Raw genomic sequence first — 27,094 nt, 5'->3', positions numbered from 1 at the left:
ATCAAACCAGAGGGCACCCATTTGCTGGTAGCTGTTTCCTGTGATAAGGTCTACAGACCAGTTTCCTGTAAACTCTTATTTTGATCCTACAGCAGACTTTGCCGGCAACAAAATATTGCTTCAGTCCCTTTATGAGGTCATTTGACTGTCCTGTGGTGTTTTGTGGAGATGGACAAAGAGCTGCCCACCTGGCTGCTTACTGCTTTCTACCTCCAGTTCCCAGAGTTAGCTACCTGCTTCTACGTTTTTTTCCTATCTGTAATCCCCCTACCTCTCATCTGCCTTGCACTTGAAGCTTTTTCTAGTAAAAGGAGAAAATAAACTCATGCACATTAAGGTACACACAATGGATAAGGCAAAAAGCGTTACTTCTTTCTGGCTTCTTGTAGTTTAAAAACAGGAAAGCTACTAGGCAAAAAATAAATATTTAGGAGTAGATTATCAAGTGTCTGGAAGATAGTTGGAAGAATAATTTGGGGACTGCAGTGTGTGTGTGTGTCTGTGCATGTGCGCATGCATGCGCACACATGTACTGATGGTGGCCTGGGGATTCCAAGAAACATACCATGAAGGTGAGCACATTTTTGAAATCATATTTTATAGCACAAACATTTGTTTCTAGGCACTGACTATTGATTGGGGGGATGGGGCCCAAGGAATAGGTGATTTCCTTGATACAGTCAATGCCTAACGTCCTGGCCTCCATTCCCTGGATAATGGCATGAATTGGCCCTGAGCCCATCCACTGAGAGTGCTTTTCCCTGAGGGAAGATGGGTGTTCTGAGGATGGGAAAAACATGGCAGAGAATGCTTGCTCACTTCACTCACGGTCACATTATCTGCTTCCTCCTAAGAGACCTCTGGGTCCTTAAGTAACTTCCCAGTCATCAAATCAGTCTTTATTAAATTTTCACATGCACTTAGTTTTAGATTCAATTTGAAATGTGCTCCAAGGAGCATCATATGGACTAAATAATTAGCTAAAGAGAAATGGAACAGAATAGATTTTAGACTATGGCACAGAACAGTGTCTCTACTACCACCAGTAGTCATTGTCTTTTAATGTGACACAATGAGGAACATTTTTATCTTGAGTTATACATTTATTTTCATTTGTATTGAAAGCGAAAATAGTCGAATCAGTGCTTTCAGGTATATTTTTGCTTAGGAGAAACTAAAACAGTAAGTTTAAAGCAGTATTTAAGTTTTCAAACTTAAGTTTAAAAGTTTAAAACAGTATTTAAGGTTTCAAAGAGTAAGTTGATTTAAAATATATATATTAAGGAAGTAATAGTGCAAAGGCATCCCAAGAATCCTGAATGTCATACTCAAGTGACAAAAATTTAAGAAATTTTGAGAAATGCTGCCAATATTAGTAGAGCATTATTGCATATCAACAATCCTGGGTTGACCTTTGTTCTGCAAAGGCAAGTTGCAACCTCTCTGAGCCACAGTTTACTCAAGTACAACAGTATTTTTGAAAGACATCTCTAACTTCCCTGTGAACTCTGTGCATGATGATTTATCCATATTAAGGGTTATGTCCTGTAAATCATGGTGAGGAAATGGGGAAATAAAGTCAATGTGGTCAATGGTGATGGCATGGCTAGACACAAATAAACATAAAGTTAGCTCCTGGGTTATCCAAAAGCAGTGAGTTATATAGTTGAGTCCACTGGACGGAGAGGGCACCTAGAAGCCAGCTTTGCCATTTACTCTGCTCCCTAAGCCTTCACAAAGTCATGTGCCCTCTTGAGCCCTGAGTTCTGTATTTGTGAGGACAAAGGGTCATGGTGGTGAATGATACCTATTCCATGACTATGCAGTCTTATTGGCTCAAATGCATTGATTGTGAAGTGAAAATTCTATACAAACCTAAACCTTGTTCTACCTCCTTTCTGTAAATGTCGTAGTTGTCGACATTTGTTGACATTTGACAACAAATGTCGTTGCCATTTCGTTATTTTAAAATAGTATGGTGGTATGTATAACTATATTGTGATCAGACAGGACTGTTTAAAAAGTAAAAGGTTAAGGGGCACCTGGGTGGTTCAGTCAGTTAATCATCCAACTCTTGATCTCAGCTCAGGTCTTGATCTCAGGGTTGTGAGTTCAAGACCTGCTTCAGGCTCCACGCTGGGCATGGAGCCTATATTAAAAAAAAAAAATAGTAATAGGTTAAGTTCAAGACAGTCAATGCTGATCATTTATAATAGCTCAGATAAAATGTTTAATGTTGGAGAAGGAATCATGAATTGGCTCATCATGGAACCCCAGAAAACCATCACCTAGTAGTCACCTCGAAATTTTGCTTCTCCTCTTCTAACTCTAAAATCAGAGTGCAAGATAAGCTAGATATGCTCAATTATTTATCAACTTCACGGAGCTCTGCTTTTTCTGAGTTTCCTCTTCATTAGCTCTGAGTACCCTCAACTGGATATGCAACCTCAGATTACAACTGTCACAAGGTTTATGCACTTCACACCCCTAGGATAGCCAGTCTACACTTTCAGATGACAGCCTGAATTGGGATTATAGTTATTTTTGCCCTTACTAAGTTACCAAGCTTGTTTCTCTGATCTGCTAGTTGACAAAGAGGTAAATATTGCTAGAAGTGGACCCAAAGAGCACTTAACTTCTAATAGGGAGGGCACAGCAGAGAAGGTAGAGGCACTGAGTGTAAAGTGTGGCATCATTTAGTGTGAGGTCAGTCATCCCAAAGCCTGGAGTCCTCCCTGAACTTAGATCGCATTGCAGAAATGGATGCTCAAAGAGGTTGTAAAGTGGGTAGTGTATTTTTAGACATACTTTAAGCAAAAGTTAAGTCTCTAAATGTGGAAGCTTCAGTTGTCTAGAATAACCCCTTACGTAAAGCATCTCATTTCCTTATATGAAGTGACTGGACTTATTACCCTCCCCTTATTCCAGCACAGTGCTGGTTGTCCTCCACTTAAAATGTCCAATTTGCTATCCTCTTGTAAGTCAGCTCATTATTACAGAATAATAACCCTTGTTCTTTCTTTTAAGATTTATTTATTTATTTTAGAGAGAGAGGGAGAGAGAGAGTGCACAAGTGGGGGCAGGGGCAGAGGGAGAGGGAGAATCCTCAAGCAGACTCCCCCCCCCCCACCCCGAGCATGGAGCCCAACATGGAGCTAGATCCCAGGGCCCTGCCTTCATGACCTGAGCTGAAATCAAGAGCCGGTCACTCATACCAATTGAGCCACCCAGGCGCCCCATAATGCTTGTTCTATCTTATCCTTCCTCCTGCAAAGAAATTTCTAGGCTAATGACTTTGGCTATGAGAATTAAGTTACTCATCTAGTTATGGAGCATCTGTAAGACCAAGCACCAGGGGACTGGCCTGTGGACTCTGGGCCAGCACTTTTCCCCTGGATCCCCGAGTTTCTCTTCAGTCAACCTTAGGTGGCCCTGTTGCCCGGTTCACTTGTTGGCTCGGGAGATGTGGCAGCTGGTATTTACAATTTTCAAAAATTTCCTGGCCCCTGCAGCACCTACTGTTCCTTGTAGCTTAAGTTTTATTAGGGTGAGGACACAATCGCTCAGCACCCCTTCCACACCCACTGCAACCGGCCTTACACCTGCTTTCCTGTTCAGAGACTGGGACATCTCGGTGCCAAGGCAGTAAGTTCGGTCACTGCCACCACAGGTTTTTTTTGTGTGTGTGTGTGAAAATTTAAGGAAGAGTTTCTTGTCAGATTCATTTGATGAGGGAACTCAAGTTACTCACCATTGTATCAGTTTCCAAATCCGAAGCGTGAGAAGAAAGCTTGAGGAGTGCGGTGTCCCCGGGAAGTGAAAGAGGTGTTTAGTGTTGTTTCCAGTTAACGACACCACTTCTCCTGGGGAATCGCCCTGCAAGGGATGCTGGGATAATAACATCAGTTAGGTTCTCGACCTTTCTCCTTACTTCGATGTTCTTGCCTGGAGGTTGTGCGTGGAAGAGAAGATTTTAGTGAGTGTTCTTCTCTGGGTCTGAGAGTTTCCCCTAAGGCTTTCAGCTGCCTCTTTTCCTGTTTGAGGCTGCTTATTTTTGCAACCACCTTCCTGCCCTCCATGGGGCTACTGAGGAAGTTCTCTACCTCTGGTCAGCCTTCTCTTCCTCACTTTGTTCCCAACCATCTCTTGCACGCAGACTCCCTCCTCCCCTCCCCTCACCTATGCCCCCCAGGGCTTGGCCCTTCTTCCCTCCTCCACAGACGGCTTCCAGTTATCCTTTCTAAACATGCTCCTATTGAACACTGTCCCAGAACAAACTTGCCCCGTCTCTCACCAAATAAACTGCTTTCAATAAGCCTCTCCTAACCCCTGAAACAAACAACATCCCATAATCCACCTCATTCTAAAATATTGCTTTCATAACCTGCAACCATTTGCTCCCCTCCCCTCAAAGAAATGAACTGTCTTCAGAGTTCCATCTTATTTGGGCATTGAGCTACCTCAGTGAAACCATAAAACACACACACACACACACATGACTGACAACCTCCGCAACCAAGAAAAATGACCCAATATAATCTGGTCTTCCCTTTCTCTCTCTGAGAATGAAAACTCTCATGGGGTATATAAGGACCCATTTGCGTCTCTTTGAGGATTTTCTTCTTCCCGACAAAATAAGCTACGGAGAAATTCAGGAAGGCATTCCAAGGCCAAACACATTCTACTGTTTATTACACATATTACATTCTTAAATAAAAATGCGTCACATAACATTTTTTGCATAGATATCTTACAATATACCAATTTAAAAAAGAATTATGAAACAGACCAGTAACAAAAATAAATTTTTTCTTCATTAATAATTTTGTAACATTAACATACCACCATCATATAATACAAATAATAGTTTTAAATCTTAAGACTTTTGTACAGCAAAAAAACTTGACAAAGTAATATATTTATATATATATATAAAAAGCTTAAAAAAAATAAAATGTCAAAAAAAGGCATAACCGAGGGCTATAAGACTGGGTACTTCTGTGATATATTATAAATACCAGAGAAGGCCTGAGAGAATGTGACCGGGGGGAGGTGGGGGAGGGGAGGGGGCTGGGAGGAGGTCTCTCCGAACACACTTGTTAGACACATCTGGCAAAAAGAAAATGTATAGTGCAAAAACAAATTTCTTCAAGCAACTGTTAAGAGGATAACAGAGACTGGAAAGCAAAGTCGTGGAGACTAGGGAGTTGTGTGGTGGGAGTGGGGACAGGGTGATGAGAGAGAAGGGTTTTGGTGGGGGGGGTGGAGATTTATGGAAAGGAAGGGGAGGCTGCAAAAACATTAAACATTTATTTTTGCCTCTGTGTTAGCAAGGAGATCTTGGCCATAATAGGTGTATTTTTCCTCCCTGGAATGAAGCAGAAGTGAAAGATAAGGAAATTAAACCAAGTCTGGGTTTAGATAGGAAATGCATGCTGGAAAAGAAAAATAAAACAAAAGGGTTGAGAACCAGCCAATGAGCCCCAAAGCCTTTCAGGACCTAGATTTGCAGAAATCATTCCGCCTCCAGTCCAAAGGCCTAGGATTCAAATGTCCCCACACCCCCCCCTCCGCCCCTCCCCTCCATGTGGAACTCCCAGTGTGGTTTCAATATACTGGCATTATAAGCATCCATCCCCCCCAAAAGATATTAGGCACTGGTGGCTACTCCTCTTAAACGTCAGTAGCCTGTTTTCCTTCTGCGAAGGTACAATAGGTACATCTGCCCACGTCTCCAGGCGTGTGCACACATACCACCCTCATTATTCTGACGTGGGGTCCATTTTATGGCAGTAGACAGAAGCTGGAGTCAAAGCAATTTACGATTCCAAAGCTTACAGTGGAAAAAAATTGTATAAACAGTCCCCAACAAAGAACGTTATCACCCTTCCCTCACGACCGCTGAGAGGGAGCCCTGTTTGAAAAGAGTATCTGGTTTGGGATATGAGTGCAGTGACGGCCTAGGAGTTTGCTCTGCCATTTTGGATACCTGTTTCCCGAGGACTTACAAACGCAAATGCAAAACACCTGAAGAATACAGTACTCTATCGGAAGGGCGCGCAGAAGAAAGTGAATTGCAGCTTTAATTTCCCCCCTTTTCCGGGATCTATGAGGAACCAGCAGAGGGGACTGAAGAGTGTTAAAAACAAGAGAAAACCCTGAAGCCTCAGGCCATGGGTCACAAGATCTCACACTGACAAGCAGTTTTCGTTTCCTTGGACACATTTTGGTTGTTCCATCTCAAGTATTCCCAAAGATCCTCACTGAGGAAAGTAGGCCATCAAAGAGGCATTGATGTACCCTCAGGCCAGCCCCTCTGGTTTCCAAACTGAGATATCACCATGTTTACCGAAATGCAACCCAGACTCAGAATTCGAACTCCCTCCTCCTGCCCCTACCCCACGCTTGGCAGGTGGCCACTTCCGGAAGAGGCCAGGGAAAGCTTCCACAAGTACATTTCAAACAGGTTCTACTTAGCAAATTTTCACTTTGGCAAAGACCCGGGTGCAAAATTATGGCCAGAAATGCCGGCCCTCGTAAGATCTTTTTTTTTTAAAAAGGAAAGAAACAATGAACCTGATTTTTGCAGTTAACTGTGTTGCACCTCTCCGACTTTCCCTACCTTCTTCCTTCTCCTAAAACCAACTCATGCAAAAGAGAAGACAAAAGCACTTTGCACCGAATTTTACATTTTACAAAGCGACTTCCACAAAGGAAATCATTTTGAACCAATGAAACTGATCACTAGATGTTGCCATCCTTGCCAGTGGAGTTCGTTTCCTTTGACTTCTTTGACTTTCTGATGACTTTGCCATTGAATTCAGGCATGGGGGCTACAGGGCCGGAATGTTCTGAATGCACTCAGTGAGCTGCCCTGAAAGTCCCATTATTTCCCCCTTTGATGCAAATGCACATGGCTAATCTGGAAGCTTATCCCCAACTACAGTCCTTAAAAAATCTTCTCTGGCTTCTAGATTCAAAGAAGATTTTTTAAAAAATAGGAATCAGTTCTGCTAATCGTGCGTGAGGTTGGCTATCTTTTTACCCTGTTATAATCAGGCGACCTAAGATGTAAAAAGGGCACAAGGGGCACAGGAGGGGAGGAGAAGGGGGGAATTGAAGGGCTTTGCAAGGGAAAGCACGCAGAGAGAAGGAAATGGTCAGCATGAAGTTCATCTTGGGGTTTCCTATATTTTTATAAAATGCAGCTTTGTCACGGAATCTGAACATTTCTTTTTCTGGACACAGGACTCGTCACCACCAGGCTTTAATCTGGGCCAATTAACCATTAGTGGGGCAGGAGGCCAGTAGCTAGGAGAAGCATTATAATTTCATGTTTCCACGTCTTTGACTTACAGCCATGTGGCAGGAGAAAGAAGCACAACTTGAAATAAAGAAAATTGTCAATGGCTTAGAAACATGCTTTCTCTATACAGCAAACTCTGAACCCTGGATCAAATGTGCTTGAGAGAACCACCACACGAAACACCACGCCAGTTTTTTCCTTCCAAATTTGGGATCCCCAGGAATGTCAAGAGGTAACGATTTAAATGAGAAAGCAACGGTTTAGTGTGTTTTAAACGTCCAGTAAAGCACTGTTTTAAATAACCTGTCCTCCTGGGAGCCAAGTATCATCCGACGGTTATTTCTTGGAGAGCCTTTTCACTCTCGCAGGCTCTTGCCAACCACCTCTGCCATTTCAGAGATGATGGACATTTTATCACAAATCCACTTCCAAAATGATTGGTGCTACCCTCGCTTTTATGGATAAGTAATCGTTCACAGGTGTCAATCAGGCTAGAGAAGAACAGTTTCAAAGCCATAAACTTAGCACCCACCAAATTTCAGGCCAATTCTCACAGTCCACAAGTGACTCTGAAGCAAGCAAGCCCCACCATCATGGTTCAGCGCGCCCCGCTCTGAGGAAGGTCAGGAGCACAGTACAAAGGACCTCACTGATACAAAAGAGAGAGGAATCACTGAACATTTCAGACACTGATGAGGACCAAAGGGCCTTTGTTCTGCCACATTCAAATGAGAACTTTTCAAGACCACAGATGACAACAGGGAGCAAACAAGCAATGATTACTCTTTTGCATTCTTTTTGTTGTTTTTTTTTTTTTAAACTTTCTTTTTAATAGAGCCTTGCATTGGTCAGTTCAAAAATTAAATTCAGTATTATAAACCCTTAATAATAGCATTTCGAGAGGCAAGAGCAGCTCCAGCTAGGGAGAGAACGTTTGTAAATCGTGGCAGCCACGGCTAATGCCATCACTGGTACGTGCGCGCATTCATGCCGGAGGCTGCTACAGAAAGGGAAATCAACGAACCAACAAAATCTGGGGTGTCTAAAGTTTCATCTAGTGCACTGACTGGAGGTGCTACAGTTTAATACAGCTGAGGTTTAAGGTCCCTCACACATCCTCCATCCAGAAAGGATGTACCACACATTCAAATATAATCCCATGATACGCCCTGATGGACTGGCCACAAAACGCACTCAAACGCAGTAGAGAACTACGAGATTGTCAGCAAGCAGTGCTCCAGAAAATGTTTCTAAGTCATGTCTAGTTTTAAATCTTTGGAATAAAACTGATTTTTTTTTTTTTAAATACCCTCCAACTAACATATACAGAATTGCCTCCAGCAAATGGGCAGATTAATATGTGTGTGTGTTTTAGGGTGGTTTTTCTTTTTGTTTTGTTGTTGTTGTTGCTGTTGTTGGTTTTTGTTCTTGTTGTTGTTGTTGTTGCTGTTGTTGTTGCTGTTGTTTTGTTTTTTGGTCTACATTGCAAAAGGGGAAAAGAGAAAGAAAACTTTAAGGGCCGGACCTCAGAATGCCCAGGTGTCCCATCGGTAGCTACCGTGTTTGTGATCAGGAGGCTCCTTTACCCTTTGATGGGCACTTGTCAACATTTCAGGGAAATCAAAGGTTGCAGAGAGCTGAGAAACCAAATGCCAAGGATCTTGAAGGTTGCTGTCATACATGTATTTGTGTTTCTTATATTATTATTTCCTTTTAAAGACTTCAGTTTTGCATCCCAAATAGGTATGGGGTGGCATTTTAACAGTCAATGAGTCAAACAGTCAAAGGAGGGCAGAAGGGGAGCCAGCTGGGAGGAAGGAGCAGCAACCATGTGCGGACCAAATGCCATTTTTTGTTTTTTAGACGTGTCTTGAAGGGATGGTCCCAGAATATACAAAATATACAATCTGTCCTAATAACCACCCCGCTTGCTTGCATAGGCCATTTAATGGTCCTAAAGGCAGTCTTTGGAGTTGAGGCCAGTGCCAGCTAGCTAAGAATGCGGGTAGAGAAGACACCGATATTGGATGTGTGTGGGATGGAAAGTGAGGAATGTGAACCCCCTCGGAGTCAGCTTGCAGAGTAAATGGGAGGCCTCTGTTGATCCTGGGTGCTCTAGGTCACAGGTCATGATGGGTCTAGCCAAAAAGAATTAGAAACGTGTCTCTCCTTTCAGACCACGAGAGAAACTTCTCAACCCTTTCCTTAAATGTCCACCCTTCATTCCCACAATGGCATTTTGAATTGTGTGTTTTAACAAGTGGGGGCGTATGAGCTCAGTGGGTATGAGAGAGGAAGATAGGATGATGTTTTCTGAAGCCACTAGACTCGGGAGGCATCCTCCATTTTCCCCACTCCTGGAAAGAGTGATATTTTTGGCTTTTTGTCAGGTCATAACCCAGAGTTAGGTTAAATATGCAGCTGCCCTTTGAGACTAGCGACATCTATGCTGAAACTGGTTATAGGGTAGCAATGACTCACAGCACGGGGTTGATCACTATGCGCTGAGGTCACGATACCTCAAGGGGGATGACAGAACTGTGATGTCCCATCTGATTGGCTGCTTCGAGAGCTGGACATCCAGGTGCCGAGAGAGTCCTGGAGAGGTTTAGTCCATGGAGAAAAGATAAAACATTTAAGCTTCCAAATAAGCTTTTCAAGTTTTCGTTAGCAAAAACAGAGAGATTAAAAAGAAAAAATCTAGCACTGGCAATAAGGTGAGGCTCAAGGGATATACTGTGATTTATCATCAAGGACTTTATTCTCTTGGCCACTTTGCAGTCATGCTAGAAGTTTCCAGAATCCCTAGTGCATATGGTGTGCAAGAGTCAAAAAGTAAGAAAAGAAAACTCCTCCCTTGAGAGTGAAGTCTAGAGAAATGCAGGCCAGAAAGGTGTAAGGTGTTATTCCAGAGTCTGCCGCCGCTAAGGCCGTTGGTATCGACTCGAAAGATCTCAATAGTACTAAGAAGAACCAAAACCGATCAACAGTTCTGTGAGGAAGTCGGACGCACGGAATAGTAGGACTTTTCACACACAAAGGACAAATAAACCAAGAGTTAATTTTGGCTACCAAACTGCAATTTGGTTTTCTAGGTCATTTTCCCCCAACTATTTAAAAAGAAACATTAGTGCTACACATATGCAACTTTACGACGTTGTATTCTCCTATCAAGTTGCACTGAGAAGCAAGTTAAATAAGCCCCTCTTACTGCTGTCCACCTGCAGAGACGTCACATCCATTTTCTTTGATTTCCATTGGCAACAGCGGGAAATAATTCCAATAGTGCTGAAGTAAGCAGCCAGTCTGCCTTGCTGAGTTCACCTGGTTTCCTCCTTCTTCGTCTTCTACCATCTGGCAAGGGCAAGGCATAAAGAATAGACGTATATATTTTAAATATAGCTGAGTGCATGACAGTGCGTGTGTGTGGGTCTATGTGAGTGCGTGTGTGTGTGTGCGTGTCTGTGTGTGTGTGTCTGCGTGTGTGTGTGTGTGTGTGTGTACACAGAGGTTTATGAGTGAGAACTTTCTTCTGCGAGGCAATGGATCCCCGCCTGAAGTCCAGCCCCCGGCCTCACGGCATTTCCTTCAGACAACGGCCGACGCCATGGCAACTCTGGCCTTTAGGGGTTTTAGATATGTCTCTTCATATGGAGGGCAAGATGGTCAGACCTGGAAAAACACCTAGGAAATATAAACAACAACAAGGATATAAGAGGTGTCCAGGCAACAAACTCAACTTCCAGAACCCCTTAGAAAATGATTAACCCTACCTCAAAGAAAGGCAGTACATATGTACTGAGAAACTAGGCACTGTTTGGGGAAGGTGCTCAAGGTCAGACTGCGTGGATTCAAGCCCCAGCTCTTCCAATCCTTGTGTGACCCTGAGCATATTGACCTCTCTGTGCCTTCCTTCCTCCTCAGTAAAATGGGGACAATCACAGCACTCACCTCATAGACTGGTTCTGAGGATTAAATGAGATGATCTACATAATGTGTTTAGAATATTGCCTGTCACATGGTAAATGTCAGTGAATGTTAACTATCATCATAGTGGTCATTACTAAAGAAGAACCTAATACTTGGGACGTGCTTCAGGAACACAGGACATGCCCGTATACCGGAAGAATGGTAGAAAATGATGAAATTGTTTCATCCAATGGTGCCTTCAGGTCTCTTTTATGCCAAGTCAAGAAAAAGAACGGAGAAGTGAGCTCACCTTTATTGAGAATAAGATAACATGCAAGCAAGCGCTAGGCATTTCCCCAACATGACCTAGTACCATTCTTGGCAACCTTCCATGCTGAGTGTTCACCCTTCACACTTGTGTGTACGCGTGGTAATGAAGCTGAGGCGAGGGTCACGTAGCTTGTTAGTGGAAGATTTGGGATTAAAACCCAGTCAGATATGCAAGCCCCTCTTTCGAATGCCCACCCTTTCAAACACCCAGTTTTCTTGATCCCTGAAGGCCAACACTGAGTGCCTTCCTCAGCCTCAGAGCAAAGGTAGTGGTTATCTTCACTCCTCCCCCTTTCCTTTGGCAGCAGAAACTTGATCTTCTCTTGGGTAGCTGTGCTTTTGTGCTCCCAGTTGTATGGGGCTGACCCTCCTCCTAAGGCTAAAGCTATGGCCATGGTGGTCATTAAGCGACAGTCATGTGAGCCATCAAGGTTCATGAGAGCCAGTCCTGGAACACTTGCTGAAACTATTCAAAAAGAGAAGCTCTTTTCCCACTGGGGCTGCTGTGCTATTAAGACTGAAGGCTAAAGCTGCTGGTGTCCATATGGCCATGTGGGAAAGAGCCTGCTTGAGAATGAAGTCAACAGAGAAAAATGGGCAGTAAGATAGAAAGAGAGAGAAAGAGGCTTGATGACAACATCTGAGACCCTAGATCCAGCCAAACCTAAAGACCAATCTAATTTTGGTCTCGTTAGTCAGTTGAGCTAATAAATACCCTTCAAAGCTAACACCAGCCTGAGTTAAGTTTCTGCATCTGTATAATTAATGGAGTGGGCATTTCCACATCCCTGCAGCTTACAGTCTAAGGCTCTGGCTAGAATCACAGTAAAATCAGCACACGAGACAGCAATCATTCCTAACTCTGAGTGTGTGCTCTCCCTCTGGGTTCTTCTCTTGAAACTGGCCAGCTATTACCTGTGAAGATATTCCCAGACTCTCCCAAGGCCCAAGACATGCTCACAGTCCAGTTTCTCGTTAGGATGTTAGCAAGCTGCCCTGTTCATGTTAGAAGATTTCCTGTTCCATGCAGGATTTCCCCATGTTTGTTCTCTTAAAACAAACAAAAAACCCACCCTATCTTGTGACCCCTACATTCTCCACCCACTCTGTGTTGATTTTTTAAATAGGCACATGTACAGGATAGAACCCCAAGGAAATGAACTAACACAGAAGCAAGGCAAAATGAGAAACACATAAGAATGGGAAGGTACAGTAGGAAATAATGTAATCTAATAATATTAAATAATTATAATTCTAATTATTACCCACTTATTTCAGGCCCTAATTTAATATAAGCAAGATATTTGGATAATCCCTTAGAATGCCATCAAAAGGGGATTTAATTTATCATAAAACAGTGACAAATATTCTTTAACAATAAGTGCTTGATGTCACTAGTATGCAGAAGAGCAATACAGCCTTTAGGGAATTCAGCCATTAACTCCCCTGACCTCTCCTGTCCTGAGGGCACATCAGTATTGCCCACTGCCCGTTCTCTTTCTTCCCTCCCTCCATCTCCGCCTCCTTTCTGCCCTCCCTTCTTCCTTCCTTCATCCAAACAGCCCAGAGAAAGATGATCTAAGTTGGGAAGCTCTTTTTGTAGGCATTTCCTTTTTAAAGTTAACATCCTTAACAAGAACTCTATAAAGATGCCATTCTTATCTCTTCTACCAGCTGAGATAGTCATTAAAAAGAGGCAGAGCCAAAATCTGAACTTAAGCACTATGACCCCAGAGCCCATGTTCTAGCCACATGTACTCTATAGACTGAGAAGGGAGACTGAGCTATCAATTTCAGGAGATTATCGCAAGCAGAATAATGGGTTCCCCCCAACTTAATGTCTACACCTAATCCCCAGAAACTGTACATATGTTAGGTTACATGGCAAAGGAGAATTAGGGCTGTGGATGAAATTAATTTGCTAATCAGGAGATTATTCCTGATTATCTGGGTTGGGTCAAAGTCATTTAGAATATCTTTAAAAACGGAAGAGGGAATTCAAAGAGAACACAGAGAGCGAGCAGCATAGGAGGACTCAACAGCTTGGATGATGGAGGGATGGGGTGAGCAGGCAAGAGATATAGGCCACCTCCGGAAGCCTCCGGAAGCTGGAAAAGATGAGGAAATGGGTTTTCTCTAGAGCTTCTAGAAAAAAGAACACATCCCTGCCAATAACTTAACTGTAGTCCAGAGTGACCTTCTAACCTATAGGTTACCTATAAGAAGGTACCTAGAAGATAAATCATTTGTAAAGTTAAATAAAGATGATATTAAATTTGTGGTGATTTTTAATGGCAGCAACTAGAAAATGAATCCAGAAGTCAGTATGGTTGGGCCTGAGCTGTGAGCACCTGTGAGAAAGTAACAAAGCAGGCGCCAGGAATCCTGCCTGTCTCAGGGAGGAAGAGAGGGATCGCAGATGGTAGTGGGTAAGGACAGGCTTTGGCCTGGGGTCCAAACCTCTTTCCTTTCCTTTCTATGTCCTGAAAACCTAAGGGAAATAGCACTCTTGATACAGAATTTCATCTGCAGACACCTTTCAGTGACCTATGCATTCCAGCCTTCTATTCTGCCTTTCCCAATTGCCCACCGTGTGCTGGGCATCTAGCAATATATGTACAAGCATCTACATTTATGCTTCGAGATCTTGCAGGAAAAAAGAAAATTTAAAAACAACAACAACAAGTATTTAACATGGTATGAAATCTAATCGCATTCCTCCTGAATCGAACCAGCATTGTTATTTCTTCAAATTCTCATACATATATGGTGCTTAGAATTTCGACTAGGTCCCTCACCATGGGGGTTTTATTTAAATTCAATATACCAGCAAGATACTTAGCCATGATTAATTTATACTTATTAATTTACACGTACTGAGCTCCACATAGGAATAGTAAAGGTAACAGATAAACTCACATCTAGAAATATGGAATCAAATGATTCTAAGGGTAATACAGCCCCAGAGAGTATTTATGACTATGTAGTAGTCAGATGACCTTAAATAAGAAGGTCCTTAATGATTGAAATTTGTTTATTACAGAGAACTAGGCAAACCACTATTGTCACTTCCCTTGACTTCTGAAAAAGGCACAATTAAGTCACGTGGGCATTAAGCCAACAGCAACCCTCCAGGGCACCAAAAGGGCTAGATATAGGTTGGTTTGTCACCACCTATAAGTGGGTTGACTCAAAGATCAAAATGTGTCCTCTCAGCAGCCCAACATCTTGAAGGTACTACCCTGATAAGCAGTCTCCCTAAATGGCAATTTCGCTGAGTTGGCAGAACAATGGTCCGTGTATCACCACCAGTAGAAACAGCCCTGTGGACCACCACCACCAACCCCATGCTGTATGGGCTGGGAAACAAGCCTCATCCTTCCAGCAGCTGGTCAGACCTTGGGCTATATGGTTGAATCTGATGGCAAGGAAGTGGCAGAGTCTCACTGTTTTCTCCCCCAACCCAAACCTGAAGCAAGAGATCACAAAACCCAATGTGCTCAGAGACTGGGCCACAAAGTAAATGAGTACAGTGGGTCAAGGACTGTCAGAGTCTGTCTTTCCCCCCCCCCCTTTTTATTTATTTATTTATTTAACTAACATATAATGTATTATTAGCCCCAGGGGTACAGGTGTGTGAACTGCCAGGTTTACACTTCACAGCACTCACCATAGCACATACCTTCAGAAACGAAGAAATATTCCTCTTCTGTAAGAGGACACAACTGGGCAAGCGTGATGATACATAGCAATGGATGGTCTGGCTTCATATTGGGGAGACCACAGGGAGTGGTGGGAACAGTGAAAAATTACTGATCACATGGCCATCACAAAGGGAGAGTGATTACTATTTAGCTTCAGAAAATTATGGCCACATGGGAATGTAAGCCGAGTATTACCAGATCTTCTGATTTTTCCAGACAAAGCCAGAGATACAGACATTTTTGTGGCATCTAGTAATTTTAAATATAAGTAAAGCAAACAAATAAAGAAAAACTCTTTTATTTTCTTTTTCAGTCTACACCATAGGCAAAATAAAAGTATAAATTGACTTGGTACATGCTTTAAAGATAGTAAGTCCCACTCCCAGCTTAGCCTCTAGAGTGGTCTGATTTCTCGAATTATAAGAAGAGGGAGGTTTCTTGGGCTTATACACACTGTATCACCTACAGGATTTAGAGTCCTGCTAAGGGCTACAGATGCCCTCTTTTCTGAAGGTAAAAGTCCTCTAAGGAATGCCAGCTCCCAGTCACGCCAGGCTTTCCTTTCATCTGCTTTGGGACCACTCCAATTCCCCACGCCACCTCCCGGACCTGCTCTATTCTTAGCACAGTCACTGCAGTTGAAACATAAGGTGCTGCTGGTCGTGAGACACTAATGAAGATCCAACCCCTTTTTCTGACAGTGTTGAAAATGCACTTACTCTTGGCCAAAGCCCACAGGACTTTGACCCACATCCCCCCCCAAATCACAATCTCCCCCAAATACCATGTCATAGAATTTGTACCATTTGCTCAGCAAATTTCTAGCTCTGGGAACTATAGAATTTGGTGAAGAAAAATAAAGCAAAAGGCTAACCAAATTACCATCTCTGACACGTCCTTCCCTGAAATACCCAGTTGGCTTGAAATAGGTCTCCATACAAATCATACAAATGGTCAGATTTAATCCTAGTACATCAACTGCTGGACAGTTGTAAACTCCTCAATAAGGCAGTTGATCTGCAGAGAGGAAGACGAACTCTGGCAATTTCCCAATAAGAATTCTTTGTCCATTTCTAAGGATGAATGTAGTCCATAACACACACTCTCCACACAATAGCCTTATCACCCTTCAGGGATGGGCGACTTTTGTGTATGCCTACTACTGCTATACTTCGCCAATTCACAGGGGATTCATCTTCATCCCAGTTGATATAATGTTCTTCTTCAAAGAACTGTGGGCAAAGAGTTACCCTCTATTCAGCTTCTTTATTAGTGGCTGGGGCTAAAGAGAAATGAACTTGAGGTGGCAACTGAGGAAAGATGTCAAATAAGGAGAAATATTCCCCAGAAGCAAAACAGCCACTGATTCACATCAATTCAGGGGGCCTTGCAGGTAGAAATTAAGAAACAAAAAAACAAAAAACAGGTTGTGATCTTGGGGAGCAGAGGAGAGAGCTCCAAGGGAATGAGAGACAATAGCTTCCCAACGTGGACTTCCTCAGCTCTGGGGCGGGAGGTTATCTCTGGACTCCAGGAGGCGTGGGGGCTTTATTTAGTTCTTAAAGAATGAAGATAAGAGGAAAATAGCCTCTTCAGGAAGCAGGAAAAAAAGGAGGAAAAACATGAATGTTCCTTCATAAGCATCTTAAAGGAGCACCAAGCCAACTGGCCACCCATGAGATCTGGCCACTATTGCTCTACACACACACATACACACAAACACACACACACACACACACACACACGCACACACGCACCCAGGATAGAGGAAGGCCTAGTGCAGGGAGATTTGGCCACTATTGCTCTACACACACACACACACACACACACCCAGGACAGAGGAAGGCCTAGTGCAGGGAGTGGCTGGTGCAGGGACTGGGAGGCAGGATGGGAAAGCCATCCCATTTCCTCCCACGGAGAGCCAGGCCTCTATGGACATCCTGCACACCCCTCCTGCCATCCTGCAAGCTGGGGAACCCTGAGGCTTTCAGGGCTTTTATCGTATTAGAAGCATTTTTCTCATCATAACTGAGACCTTTAGTATTGCATTAAAAAGATGGTTAATTTTCTTAAGCTTCCTTTTAAACACAGAAATAGGATTAGAAGGATAACATGCTCAGATGCAAGCCCATTATTTGATTATGTCTAAACCTAATCCTGCCTTCACCTTGGCCTGCAGAGTCTCCATTTTGGGGTTTATTGGTTGATAATGCCAGGGCTGTCAGATACTATTACTTGTGTAGTATCTGTTGCTACGTGCTCTTTCTTCCACTACCAAATGCTGAAGGTTGGAAATTGAATTATAGGATAAGTTCTCAAAGGCTCGCCATCTTTTAGACCTTTGTACTTACTTTCAAAGGAAAAAGAATGATTCAGGCCCCCAAAGAATGGGTACCCTCTCCAGTAAATTCATTTCTAATAACACTCTGGAGGAAAGCCTTATGAGTAACCTTCTTTCTGTTAAGCAGGCTTTCTACTCTTTCACGTTATTAAGAATCAGGAAAAATGGTATTGATGTTAATAAAAAGATCAGAAGAAACAGCTACAGGTGACCACTCTCTGTCCTATTACTTTTCATATTGTAGTAAAATCATCTGTCACATCCTCTCCTCGAGGGTAGAACTGTGTCTTATTGCCACTGAGTGGCTCACATGATTCCTGACCCAATGCCGGTGTTCAGTAAATACTTGTGTGCCTGAACCAACAATTCATATCATCTCTGGATTATACGCAAGAAGGCACCCTTACCTCATGGGTTTTCTCTGGAGAACAAAAAGGCATGCGCGGTCCTGAGTGTCTGAGGCAGAGGCTTGGGATAGCCCCGGGAGCACACAGACAGCCCCCACCCCCACCCCAACCCACCTCACCTTCTCCCCTCCCCATCCCAGCAGCTTCTGTGTTTCTTTACCTGTCGCAGTGGTTGCATTTAAAGGGCTTTGCACCTGTGTGTTTCCTGTAGTGCCTCGTGAGCTCGTCACTTCGTGCAAAACGCCATTCACACCCTTCCCAGGAGCACTTATAAGGCTTCTCACCTACAAGAAGAGACGGAACGACCATGATCAACAAAGGGAACAAAAGGGCCCCACGCCTGATCTGGTTCTGCCACCTATCCATCGTCTGGGAAAGAGGCGGTATAAATCATTCGTGAAAGACTACATTTCCCAGTACAGCCGGTCCCATTTTCTTTAGGCTCCTGGTATTCTGTTGTTGCTGTGACTGCTGTTGTTTTAACCTTCAGAAGTGGTTTCGCAGGATCCTCTAACCTGGAGCTGTCACTTCGGTTCCCAGAGTCAGAGCATTTCCTTCAACGGGTGAGGGATCAATTTTTATTTATTTTCTGTTCCCTGGAGCACTTTGACCCCCACTGTCCAAGCAGAAAGGAAATGTGCTATTTTCATCGGAACCACAAATGCTTCTAATTCTATTTTTCCCCAGAACCTACAGTAATTTACCATTTCAGCCTTTTTTTAGCCTTCTCTCTCCTACCACAGACTGGAGCCAGGGAGCTGACAGCTCAGGTCTCCCAGAACCACTGTTCTTCCAGTAAATGCGAGTGGATGGACAGTCTGGAGAGAGGGCTACGACTCAGGAGTAAAACAAAAATCACCTGAGATTCCTGGCCTTTATGTAAAAAGCAGTCACAAAGTCCTATTTAAGAAGCCCCTAACTTAATGGCTGCAGACCAGTCATATTAGAGAGAGAGAAACAGAGGATTATAAAATATTTTTAAAGCCAACTTGTAAAGCAAGGTTTTAGCCACAGTGAAGCTGCTTGTAAGTACGAAATTCAAGCTCTTGTGCTCAAGTGACCTTTTTGCACAGTAAATCCAGACGGACGGGTATGTGAGAGAAAGTACACGATTTTTCCTTAGACCTTTTCCTTTGACCCATCAACGTCTGTCACCAAACATGGCAAATATTTACCATTCCAACTGTATGGTGGGCTGGTTCTGATTAAGAAGAAAAAGAATCCTAAAAACCCCACGAGATCGTGAGAGTTACTGAGCCTTCATAACTGAGAGGCAGGTTAGCGCAGTGGTCGTGAGCTCTGAAGACCTCCGTCTGGGACCCAGCTTTTTGGTGCTGCCCTTAACTGTCTAACCCCGGGCAAGTTAACAAACCTGTCTGTGTCTCTGTTCTTCTAGAGATAATACCAGTACATAACTCAAAGTGTTCGGAGAGCATAACTTAATATCCACAGGTATTACATATCAATCAGAACGCTGGCTGGCTCACTTAAGATTCACATCCCTGGTAAATGCTATAAATTGCCAAACCCCCAATTCCAGGGCACAGAGGTGCCCAAGTAGTGCTACGGCTGCCCCATTATTGCTCTATTTTTAATAGCCAGACCTTCATGAGGCAGGGCTTAAGGAGACACTGCACAGGTACTATACTTGACCCACTTTCTTCTTTCCACCTTTTTCCTTCCCTTTAAACCTGACTACAAAGTGCTCACAATTCTTTATTTGTATCACCTAGAATTGAACCAAACATGATTGAAAATTTTATTTCATTAAATCGATGCCCTAGTGAGCCACTGCTCTATAAGGCCCATAGAGAAGAGGAATGAGAAATACAGGTATTGCTTTTAAAAGGAACCAAGGGGACAGGAAGGAGGGCTAGAAGCACAGGAGGAAACCCATTCAGTTTTGGAAACCAGGAAAAAAAAAAAAAAAGAATCACTGAGCAGTGTTAAAAGTTCACCTTCTGGATCCTTAAAGCCAAAATTTTAGAAAATTACACGTGCTGAAGAGAAGTAGCAGAAGGGGGGTTGTCAAATCAACTTTGGAGTTAACACGCCTGGGATCGCAATTCATTAAGAGTTCATTACAGAATCGGCCTCAGTGTCCTTCTCTGTTAAATGGGGCTGAGCGTCTCGTGTTTGCTGGGAGGTTTAAATATGTTGTTATGTAGAGGACACATATCCTGAGCCAGATACAAGGTAAATATTCTATTAATTTCAAGTTCTCTTCTTCCCACGTACACCTATATTCTCAGAAGCTGTCTAAAGGTTGTCCCCCCAAACTTCTGGAGCTCAGGCTCCAGACAGCTGAGTCTGGAATCACTCTGGGCAACCTAAATATTAAAATAACAGTGTTCTTAAGTTTTAAGTATTTTCTCAGTATACGGATGGAGAATGTGCCAGAAAAACCCAGTGCTCTTTCAATCTGCTCTGAAGGAACGGGTTGCAGAGACCCCAGTCGGAGAGACGTGTGCCCTCCCTGAGAGGTGTGTTGGCAACATTTACTTAAAGTGATTGATTGCCCAACAGGCTCCATTACTTCAAGGAAATCTGGCACAAACAAACAAACAAACAAAAAAGGAGAATGAGGCACTTTAGAAATTCACAATACCTTCCAACACCCTGAGGTTTTCAAAGGCAAGTCACACTGGAGGTTCCTGGAACCTGGGGGACCCAACACACCTCAAATGCAACAAGGCATCTGGAAAACCCACGACATTCTACAGCAACAAGCAGAGACATCTAGTCCCCAGAATCAATCCCGCAATCGAACTAATCCGTCCATCACACGCAACCACATTTTGAAGGACAGAGGAAGGACAAAGAGAAAATGGAGGTTCAAGAGGATGTCTTCCGGTATTTTTGAAAAATTATTATTTCAAACTGTTTGGTTTTCCCCTTGGTGAATTTTTAAAAAAATAGTTTTGTTTTGTTTTGTTTTGACAATTAATATTAAGGATTTATTTGCTTCCCAGAAAATCATGTGGACTCACTTATGGAACAAACCAATTACCTATCCCGTGGCTATTTCAGTATCCCTTTTGCCAGGGTATAGACAGAGACTACAGATAGTTTGACTTGGCTTTGAGTTGTATCACCTAACATTGTTTCCTGCTAGCAGAAGCAGCTCCTTTGTGCCCTGATAGTTTACCAAGATATATTATGGTGCTTCATCAAGCTCTTTTCCAGTGTCTGATTCTTTTACCTATAAATTGCCATTTCTGCAAAAACTCACTAATATGACCTTAAAATAACCAGGAACGAACTTGACCACATGAAGGAGCAGTACCTGATGCAGGCAGAGTGCAGAAATCAGAGGAGCAAGAAAATATATAGAAAAATTGGGACGAAGACTTCATATTTAGGGCTCAGAAATGGTAGCGTTAGGTTGGCCTCATTTCCAGGTTCCATGTCTGGTTCTGTAAACCAGTGTCTACTTCCAAGGCAGCAGTGAAAATCCTCTGGCAGTAGTTTGCATGGCCAAGATCACGCCTCCCTAGACACCAGCACCCACTGCTTGGGGGCAGAACCACCTATAATATCCACAATGCATTAGTTTTCTTCTGAACAGCCTACCTAAAGATTTCTGTGTATGTCATAAAGAGCTTGGGTTTCTCTCTTTATAGAAGAATAGCCTTCTTTCTAAAAGAAAGGAAGAAGGGAGGAGAAAGGAGACGGAGGGAGGGAGGGTAGGAGGAAGAAAGGGAGGAGGGGGAAAGCGAGAAAAGGGCAGTCAGTTGTAACTGGAGCAAACTTCATGCAAAATCAGCTTATGTCCTTCATTCTGCCCTCTCTTGCACCCTGCTTCTCTCCTTGCTCCACTCCAGGCACTATAACTGGGTAGAAAACAGAAAATGGCTTACCCTTGCCCAATGCTGTACTGTATGGCACCTGGGATAATGCCTGCCTTTCAGCTTATGGCAACTCAGTAATGATCAGAAATGTTTAGGAGAGGTCTGTAGGAGACAGGCAGATGGGATAGAGGCTTAAGACATCAGGATGCAAGTCTGGAAGGCGGAGGAAGGCGGGCACGGCACAAACCGGATGGACGGGTAGCATGCTAGTGCCTGCATAGTTCACGGGGCCAGAAATGCAGACCCTGTCAGAAACCCCCTGAACTGCAAGGGGAATATCAAAATCACTTTTGCTATCTGGAAATTAACCCCAGGAGATGTGTGTCCTCAGAGGTGATAGTAGGTCTAATCAGGTGTAAATACATTTACAGCCATCCAAGGGTTCTTAAGGAGAGCTAAGGATGCTTGAGAAACAGGACTTGACATTTAGCAAGGTTGAATCATGGCAAGAATTCATGCTCTCCCCCAGAATGGCCTCTGAAATGGAATGCGGGCTAAACCAGAATGGCATTTTTTTTTAGTTTCTTCCAGAGTAACTCTCTCTACATCACGATCATTAAATCTGATTGGCCAAAATGCACACAAATACCTTTGAACATGCACCTCCAATAAAAAAAGATTTATTCATGAATTATATAAATGTACTGATGTCCTAATATGTTAGGATATTATAAAATATGCTCTTAATACAGAAATTAAGAGGAATGAGAGTAAATTAAATACAAATAGAAGGTTTACATTTTTTTTTCCTACACTCAAAAAGACTATGATGTACACCCTACTTTAGAGACCGCTGCCCCATAGGATAAACAGAAAAAGCTTGGCTCCAAGCCCACTGGTCTTGGTGCTTCCAGACTTGGTCCCCGCTGCCCATTCTGCCCACAGCAGTATGAGGAATCCTTTGAAAATATAATCTGTGCAGGTGGGTCCTTCATGGGGGACTTTAGTCTCTATACTTCCATATGATTGGTTTTTCTGACATCCCCTGGATTCTATTTTGTGCATTTGAAATAATTCTACGAAGCGTTCCACAGACCTCACCATTCTGCCAGAGAAGTTCATGACCCAAACAAGGTTAGGAAGAAATTACAGTGTGAGTGTTGCCGTGGCTTCCTGTCATTCTCAGAATTCAAGTCAAAAGCCTGTGCAGCCCTGCGGTATAGAGTCAATATGATCTGGCCCCTTTCTCATCTTATCTCCTAATCCTGTCTCAGGGCCTTTTCACTTACTAACCCTCTGCCTGAAATCCTTGCTCCCTCACCTCGTTCAGGTCCCTGCTCGAGAGCCCTGCCCCCACCCATCCTCCATGGGGGGGGGGTGATTCTGTCACCTTCCCCACACCATTTTTTTTTTTTTTTTTTTTTGACAGAGAGAGATCAGAAGTAGGTAGAGAGGCAGAGAGAGAGAGAGAGGAGGAAGAAGGCTCCCCACCAAACAGAGAGCCCGATGCGGGACTCGATCCCAGGACCCTAGGATCATGACCTGAGCCGAAGGCAGAGGCTTCAACCCACTGAGCCACCCAGGCGCCCCACCACTTAATCACTTTGAAATTAGACAGCATGTTGTTTGCATTATTGTCTGCTTCCCCCACCAGAACATAAGTTTTCTGCAGGCATCTGTTTTGTTCACTGTGATACCAGCACTAAAGCAGGGCCTGGCTCAGTCCTGTAGAATACAGTGAGTGAATAAAGCATCCTGGTTTGCAACAAAGAACCAAGTGACACAGAGGGCAGGGCAGCCTGTGTGATTTCAGCCCCTGGCTTTCTATGTATTGAAATGGCTTACAAGTAGAAAATGTTTATCTGCTGGCCAATCCTCTACTCCAGGGAATGAAGTATGGAACTACGATGGATTAAATATTTCTTCACCATCAAAGGGCACTTCAACTTCTTTTCGATCTGCCCAAGCCTAAAGAAAGGCATATCCTGAAAATCTTCCCGTAATATTCAGCTCACATCTGGGACCACAGTCTCCTGAGCAACATCCCCTCTGGGAAACCAAGTGCGTCATTTTATGGAACTCATTTGTAAAGGTTCTCGCTGAATATGTGTTTGGGAAAGCATGAGTGATACGTCAAATGTACCGCACCATAAATTTGGCTTTAAGATATAGATTGTGGAATAAAATATGAATGTGAAAAAATCGTGCATTCCAGGTCTAAAAGTCCTTTGAAAATAAACATCGTTAATGCAAATCTTCTGCATTCATTTCCTGATCTGCCAATTTTCAAGTTTCTAATCCAATTCCTAGAGAGACAAATACCTTGACCTGTCCAGATTTCTGTTAAAATTAGTTTTATCTATTGCTTTTTACTTTTTAAAAAATGTTACTAGATTTCTGTTATCTGGGTATGTCAAGGGCCTGGTCTCTTTTAGGATTGGGATTAGGAACCTGAAATTTGGCAGATCAGGAAATGAAAAAATAAAATGGGAAGAAGGAAGAATACTTCATAATGAGTTTGTATTGCCTCTGAGTACATCTAGAGGAAATCAGCAAAGACCCAGCGATTGCTCTCACATCACACTCAGCAGCACTAGAGAATTTAAGCCACCTGGGGAATAAAGACACTGAGAGAAAATGTCACTAAGCTTTCCTAACGCTGGAAAAAGAGTAAGCAGTAAACATCACTCCACAGCTTGGCAATCTCTTCTCAGGGTATAGCAGTTCCAAGTAAAAAATACCCTAAATTATTAACTCTGCTTTGGAAAGCTGGCTCAGGGTTCCTCCCGGATTCCAGCTGAATCTTCACGATTTTCTTTTTTACACGGTATTTTAGATGAGGTGATTGTTGGAAAAGGAGACAAAGAGCATTTATAATAACTACATAAATCAAAATGTGTACTCATTTATTTACGTTCCATGTTGATTTTTTCATTCAACCATTACTCGCTCACCCAAAAGTTCCAAGGTGCTGGGACCCCTGAGTGGCTGAATTTGCATAAAGCAGCAGTCACTGCACTAAGCACACACTTCCTCTCTTTTCTTTTATTCATAAAACAACTAATAAAACAATAACCGGCCTAGATCAGGTTAAATCTTTACAGTCTGGGTCACCACCTTAAAGTGGTGGTTTAAAATGTGTAACCCAAAAGTTAAACCATACCCTCAATAAGGGATAGTTCCTACTTCAGAATATGGAGAGGGGCAGGAAAGAATTTTGACATAATCCCACAACTACTGACATCTGTGGTGTCTAGGACAGTAGCCACTTGCCACATGTGGCTATGACCACTTGAAATGTGGCTATGACCACTTGAAATGTGGCTAAGGTGACCAAAGAACTGAACTTCTAATTAATTTTAATTAAAATTAAAACTGAAGCATTATAAAGAACATTTTATACTCTTGTTTTGATAGGACTACATTTAACTTTAACCACTGAAAATTTAGCGTATGTATTTAAATATGCTGTAAGTACATAAAACACACTGGATTTCAAAGACTTGGTTTCAGAAAAGAATGTGAGATAGATCTCATTATTTTTTTTCATATTGGCTTTATGTTGAAATGATCATAGCCCAGATATATTGGTTTAGGTAAAATATTATTATTAAAATTAATTTTATCTATTCTTTTTCACTTTTTAAACAATGTGGCTACTAGAAAATTTTAAATTACATATACAACTTGCTTTCTATTTTAGACAGCACTGTTTTAAAATATATTTTCTATATGCAAATGCCACCATCACCTCGAGCATAAACTTTCTCCCCCGCCCAGCCCAAAACTTGTTATCACCTTGCCTTCCAGATCCCCGAACTCTGATATGCATCTCTCCAAAACACCTCATCTGGTTCCATGGCTGAGGAGGCAGAGTCAAATACATAGACTTCATCACTGATGATGAAAATACAGCCTCTTCAGTGTCAAGTTGGATTCAGTCTACACTAATTGTTGGCTCAAGTCCCTACCATGCGATAACACTGCTCAAGATTAAAGCTAAAAGCAAAGGGTCTCTGTAGTAGAGGAGTTCCCCGGTAGGGGATGCCAATGAGTGCATACCAACTACACAAGGCCCATGTGTTTAATAAAGGCACGTGCATGACATGTAGAGGAGGAATTCCCCAAGACTTTGTAGGAACACTAGGATTGCCAGCCCTATGCTTCGATGAAACTTGAATCGTTACTCTATTGGAGAAAAATGGACTCATTATCAAAAAAAGGAATCGTCATTGAAAGCTAGATTCTTCTCGTTCCGCCTTTGCTGCCCAATAGCAGTGTGGCTTTGCAAAGTCAGTAAACTTCTCCTTAGGCCTTACTGTTCTTAACTGTGTGCGGAAGGAATAGAAAAAAGTCTGTCCTACTTCCCTCCTCGTTATGATGATTCAATGGAATCTTGTAAATGGAAGTGACCAAACTCATGAAGGGTGCCATCATGATGATGGTGATATCAGAAGAGGGTATGCAGGCATGCAGAGGCCAGAGAAGGCTAACGGCACAGAGATCGTGCAGCAGGACAAGGGCACAAGGGCTTCTCCGCGAGACTTAAAGAGCCCAAGCGTCACTTCTCAAATCTACCTTACTTTGCGATGCACAGTCAGGAAATACACAAGATTAAACAAATCTTTGGGTGCCAGCTTCCATTTTTAATGAGTGTTCACGTCTACCAAAAGGTTTCTTTGGAAGTGAGGTGTTAGATTCTTGGTGAATTGGTTTGAAATGTTGGAGGAAGACTGGGTTGGTCATAAAAACCTGCAACTACCCCAGAAGCTGGAATTAAGTATAGCTGTTGGCAACTGGAGCTCTTTTCGTGTGCAACCACTGGTCCCAATACATATTTCAGAAACCACAGCATGTTTCTACCAGGCCACGGGATCTCATACTATTCTCAAAGTCAAACTGAATCTTTATTTAATTAAAAATGTCAGTGTTCTAATATTTTTAGTGGGCTGGGTGAGGTATAACCCATACCATCCCCCCCCAAAAAAACAAAACAAAATACCCCAAGTCTTAGGGGTATTTATTGTAATTCTTAAAAGACTGTAAACTCCCTTAAAAATGTAGACTTCAACACTCATACCTAAAGTGATATGTTCTCAAGCTGTGAAACAGGTAAGCATGACCACGTAGGGAAACTGCCTACTGTTCTGGCACTGAGGTTAATTTATTTTTTTCTCTTTCTTTCTTTCTTTCTTTCTTTCTTTTTATGCATTTTTTCTTATGCTGGTTTTATCCTTTTTGTCTTTACTGTTGCTATTCAAGATTAATATTTTTTTGAATTTTTAAAGAAAAATTTATTTATTTAT

At 42.7% G+C, this 27,094-nt stretch overlaps 2 protein-coding genes across 4 annotated transcripts in view; both read right to left on the bottom strand.

The window, feature by feature from the left end:
- Positions 1 to 27,094, bottom strand: part of PLEKHM3 (pleckstrin homology domain containing M3) — a 1,279,556-nt gene that overhangs the window by 422,149 nt on the left and 830,313 nt on the right. The gene's annotated exons all lie outside the window — the stretch shown is intronic.
- The window catches only part of KLF7 (KLF transcription factor 7), a 90,260-nt gene continuing 67,841 nt past the window's right edge, over positions 4,676 to 27,094 (bottom strand). For all 3 annotated transcript variants that reach the window (XM_082689111.1, XM_082689112.1, XM_082689110.1), the window contains 2 exons: positions 18,158 to 18,281; positions 4,676 to 10,990 (listed from right to left, as the gene is read on the bottom strand). In XM_082689111.1, coding sequence (XP_082545237.1) covers positions 10,939 to 10,990; positions 18,158 to 18,281 — 176 coding nt within the window. In that variant the 3' untranslated portion in view covers positions 4,676 to 10,938. The remainder of the gene's footprint in view (positions 10,991 to 18,157; positions 18,282 to 27,094) is intronic.

Source organism: Mustela nivalis (genome assembly GCF_964662115.1).
Source record: "Mustela nivalis genome assembly, chromosome: 11".
Lineage (NCBI taxonomy): Eukaryota > Metazoa > Chordata > Mammalia > Carnivora > Mustelidae > Mustela > Mustela nivalis.
Note: the sequence above shows the minus strand (reverse complement) of the source record. Positions and strands in the feature narration are given on the sequence as shown.